The sequence below is a fragment of the Penaeus vannamei genome, chromosome 1, assembly GCF_042767895.1.
Source record: "Penaeus vannamei isolate JL-2024 chromosome 1, ASM4276789v1, whole genome shotgun sequence".
Classification (NCBI taxonomy): Eukaryota; Metazoa; Arthropoda; class Malacostraca; order Decapoda; family Penaeidae; genus Penaeus; species Penaeus vannamei.
Window position 1 is genome coordinate 37,874,946 of NC_091549.1, and position 5,000 is coordinate 37,879,945.

General features: G+C 50.5%; 1 protein-coding gene across 14 annotated transcripts in view; it reads right to left on the reverse strand.

The window, feature by feature from the left end:
• Positions 1-5,000, reverse strand: part of by (focal adhesion protein tensin) — a 690,412-nt gene that overhangs the window by 685,322 nt on the left and 90 nt on the right. For all 14 annotated transcript variants that reach the window (XM_070122623.1, XM_070122618.1, XM_070122610.1 and 11 more), the window contains exon 1: positions 3,477-5,000. This exon is cut by the window's right edge and continues 90 nt beyond it. In XM_070122623.1, coding sequence (XP_069978724.1) covers positions 3,477-5,000 — 1,524 coding nt within the window. The remainder of the gene's footprint in view (positions 1-3,476) is intronic.

Below are 5,000 nucleotides of genomic sequence, written 5' to 3' on the forward strand. Positions count from 1 at the left end.
TCGACTACACACGCTCTCACATATACAAACAGACATACACATGTATACAGACTAGCTGCAGGAATGTAAAACACAAGCACATACGTTATGTCAACCATTCATCAAAAACAGGAAACTGAATCATCACATCCAAATACATACATACACAAAAAACACCAGCCACACAAACACGAAACCACACACATACACAAACCCAAAACACGACACAGAACCAACCAACCAATCAACACTTTCAAACAAAACCTCACCCACACAAACAGCTTCACAATTACACACTCTCACAATCACAAACAAACCCTCACAATCACAAACACCCTCACAATCACTCAAACATACTCACAATCACAAACACCCTCACAAGCACAACCATTCTCACAATCACTCAAACATACTCACAATCACAAACAACCACCCTCACAATCACTCAAACATTCTCACAATCACAACCATCCTCACAATCACAACCATCTTCACAATCATTCAAACATACTCACAACCACCCTCACAATCACAAACACCTTCACAATCACTCAAACACCCTCACAATCACAACCACCCTCACAATAATTCAAACATCCTCACATTCACAACCACCCTCACAATCACTCAAACATCCTCACAATCACAAACAAACATCCTCACAATCACAAACAAACAGCCTCACAAATCACACTGCCCTCCTCTCCTCGGCTGAAAGTGAACGCGCTAACGAAGCAGGTGATGTTGTGGCGACAGCGTTCCTTTATCACCCCGGCTGCGCGATCTCGGAGTTTAATCACTTCTTAACGAAAGGAAGAAGCGAGAAAGGAAGGGGGAAGGAGGAGGGAAGAGAGGGAAGGAGGAGAGGAGGGAAGAGTGGGAAGGAGGGAAGAAGAGACAGGTGGTGGATGGAGGAGGAAGAAGGATAGGGAAGGGAAGGGGGAGAAGGTAGATAATAGACAAAGGGAAAAAGAATTTTAAAAAGATGTGTTAAGTGGAGGAGGAGGAGAGGGAAGAGCGAGAGGAGGAAGAGAATGAGATAAAAGAGGAGGTGGAGGAGGAGGGGGAAGAAGAGAACGAGGTGGAGGAGGAGGAGGTGGTGGAGGAGGAGGAGGTGGAGAAGGAGGAGGAGGAGGTGGAGAAGGAGGAGGTGGAAAAGGAGGAGGAGGAGATGGAGAAGGCTGAGGTGGTGGTGAAGGAGGTGGAGGAGGAGGAGGAGGAGGAGGAGGAGGAGGAGGAGGAGGAGGAGGAGGAGGAGGAGGAGGAGGAGGAGGAGGAGGAGGAGGAGGAGGTGAAGGAGGAGAAGAAGAAAAAGAACGAGGTGTAGGAGGAGGAGTACACAGTCGGAGATGGAGAAGGAAAAAAGAGAGGAGGGGGGCGAAGGAAGAGAAATAAGTAAGAGGAGAAGGCAAGTAAAGGAAAAGAATGAAACTACAAAATTAAATGTGGTTGAGGAGAATGAAGGGCGGTGAAGAAAATGGAAAATAACTCCGGATGAAAAGAAGAAAGTGGGAGGATGATTTAGAGAAAGAAGGAGACGGCAATCAGACAAGAGCACCAATAACAGCAAAGGGAAGGAAAGAATAAGCTCGAATGTAGGAAAAAAGAAAATAGGAAAGACGTAAAAAAAAATAGTCTCAATAAACACACCACATTCCCCGAAAAATAATAAATCATGCGCGAAACAGAAGAATAAAACACCAAAATCGAGCCACATTTCCCCCCAAAATTTCTATTAAAGAAAATGCCCGACTCTCACGCACAGCTTCTTGGCAAACCTTTCTTCACACTCGTATCGCATGCTGTTCGTGCAGACCACGCCGAGCGAGGAAATACGATGGGAGGAAGCAAGAGGGAGGGAAGAAAGGAAAATGGTGAATAAATGGGAAGTGGTAGAGAGAGAGATTAAGAATGGGATTAAGGATCGTTGCTATTATGTAATTCGGCAGATAAGGTTGTGCTGAAGGAGGAAAGGGTAGACTTGAGACAGAGGAAGAGCCTGTAAGGAGGGGAGAAATTAGAGGGAAAGAGAGCCTGGATGGAGGAGGGAAATCTTTAAAGATTTTTGAGAGAGAGAGAGAGAGAGAGAGAGAGAGAGAGAGAGAGAGAGAGAGAGAGAGAGAGAGAGAGAGAGAGAGAGAGAGAGAGAGAGAGAGAGAGGCGGGGGAGCGAGAGAAAGAGAAAGAAAGAGAGAGAGAAAGAAAGAAAGAAAGAGAGAGAGAGAGAGAGAGAGAGAGAGAGAGAGAGAGAGAAGAGAGAGAGAGAGAGAGAGAGAGAGAGAGAGAGAGAGAGAGAGAGAGAGAGGGAGAGAGAGAGAGAGAGAGAGAGAGAGGGAGAGGGAGAGGGAGGAGGGAGACAGAAAGAAAGAGAGAGAGAGAGAGAGAGACAGGGAGAGGGAGAGGGAGAGGGAGAGAGAGAGAGAGAGAGACAGGGAGAGGGAGAGGGAGAGGGAGGGAGAGAGAGGAGAGAGAGAGAGAGAGAGAGAGAGAGAGAGAGAGAGAGAGAGAGAGAGAGAGAGAGAGAGAGAGGGAGAGGGAGACGGAGAGGGAGAGGGAGAGGGAGACAGAAAGGAAGGGAGAGAGAGAGAGACAGGGAGAGGGAGAGGGAGAGGGAGGGAGAGAGGGAGAGAGAGAGAGAGAGAGAGAGAGAGAGAGAGAGAGAGAGAGAGAGAGAGAGAGAGAGAGAGAGAGAGAGAGAGAGAGAAGAGAGAGAGGAGAGAGAAGGAGAGAGAGAGAGAGAGAGAGAGAGAGAGAGAGAGAGAGAGAGAGAGAGAGAGAGAGAGAGAGAGAGAGCGGAGAGAGACCTTAAGTGGTGGAAATATTTTAAAGAGAGGGAGAGTCTAGACGCAGGAAAGAGAAAGTGGGAAAATAAAGAAAGCAAATGAGAGTTGATTGTAAGAACGTAAAATTTAAAGACAGCAATATAAAAGAAGCCATGAAATCAGAGAAACAGTGATTTTTTTCGCGGGAACTTCAACTTCCTTCTCTTTATTCATTTTTTCTCCCTCTTTTATTCCTCTGTTTACTCTTCTACAGTAAGCATGTCGCCCTTTCCAGAACCTACTGACAACCGCCACACATACACACTGTTTGTTTCTCTTGCAGGCGAATTCTCACGGGTCTGCCGAGTTGAGTTTGGCCAAACCATCAACATTTTGCGGCCACATGTCCTCAGGGCGAAAGGCAGCGTCCACATCCGCTGAAATTATCCTAAACACTAGTCACATCATCCTTTGTGCTTCCCTGCTTGTGATTTAACTTCCCGTGCCATTAGCGTGCGCTGGTATTTGTGATACGAACGCGTCGCTTGGAATTCTGAGACTGGGCATTTTATATTCAGAACACCGCCTGGATCTTGAATTATTGCAGCGACATTTATTTCCGCTCAGAGCTTTTGCAATGAAAAACGAAGCAACGTATATCCAACAAACGAAAACATGCTTTAAAAAGTATTGAATTGTCGAGTAGATTCCTTAATAATGAAAATGCATGTCTTACCTGACACCAAGCCGAGCCTTCGTCGTCTCTGTCGTGGATGACGGTGCCTTCGCTCTCCACTTCGTCACTTCCTTGGACCTCCTGAACGTTGAGGCGGTGTCCTTTCTCCTTACTCCTCCTGCTCCTCCTAACCTCGGGCTCCTTATCCTCGAAGGAGCTCAGGAGGGGATGCAGGGTCATCTGGAGGTCGTCGTGGGTGTGGAAGACCGACCAGTGTTCCAGCAGTTGGCGGCTCGTGAGGAAGTTAACCTGGCACTTCGGGCAAACGTGCCCCTTCTGCGTCGAGTCGTCCTGCTTTATGCTCCCTGAACTCAGGCTCTGGCTAGCGGTGCCTGAGGAGCACGAGGTGACACTCGAGGGGCTCATCTGAGACTCGTCTGAGGAGGGCGGCGCGCGGGCCATGTGGCCGTGGCCGGGGTTTGAGGCTGCGTTGGAGGCCACGTTTTCGTATGTCTCCTGAGCGCCATGCGGGGAGTTAGGATCCCGAAAGGAAGCCAGGACGTGGAAAAGGGAGTGGAGATTTTGGGTGCCCGCATGACCGTCTCTACCGCCGACACCAGGTCCCACAGGAAAGGGCAGCGTGCCAGCGCCTCCTCCGGCGCTCGTTGGTGTCCCGTACCGTGCTCGGGCGTGCCTCAGAGCGTGAGACACGCTGGGGGCAAGACTTGAGGTGATACTGCTGTAAGGGCTTATTGTGGGCGTGGCATCGCTGGAGGCTAGGTCAACGAAGGGCAGATCGCAGGACGTGACCTCTGACGCAGCAACCTCGGAAGCACTAAGATAATGCGAGATGTGTTCTGGGCCTTCTTGGCGAAGGCTCGACACAGGCGACACTCTACCAGCTCCGAAAGCGTTCTTCTCCTCGGCTGCCACATGCGGTGCACTTCCCGATGTACAAATGTGCCTGGCGTCAGTGATTTTGTCCGCAGTTTTGTAGGGCTCGTGCGCTCCCGGCGTTGGGTGACGAACATCAGTGGAAGCAAGGCGGCAGATCATGCCGCGTCCGTCCCCTCTGGCAGGCCCGGTGATATGCATAGTGGGGCTCGATATAAGATTTCCTTGGAGCACCTGGAGGTTCTTATCTTGTTGCACGAAGGAGGTCTGCTGCCGGTCCGGAGGCCTATATCTAGTGGGCAGAGTATTGCTGCGCCTGAACGGCTGCGCCTTCTTCTTGGACGACGATGGCCGAATGGTGAACCGGCGGCTGAATCCGGAAAAATGTTTCGAGTCTTTTTTCTCATCCGAAAAAGCTCCTGCCGTCGCACCTCCATGGTCTTCGGCCTCCCTGTCCCGGTCGGAGGAACCGGACCCGTACACCCTCGAGAGGAGGGAGATGGAGCGGTCCGGCCGAACACTCGACGTCGAGCTCCTAACCTTGAGGCTGCCGCTTCGAGTGATTTCCCCACTTCCCGGACGCTCACTCCTTCGGTCTGGGAATTCCGAACTATTCCTCTGGCTCGCCCGGCCTCCTTCGGCGCCTCTTGCTCTTCTCTCAGACCCGCCGCGCCTCAGTTCTCCTCCTCC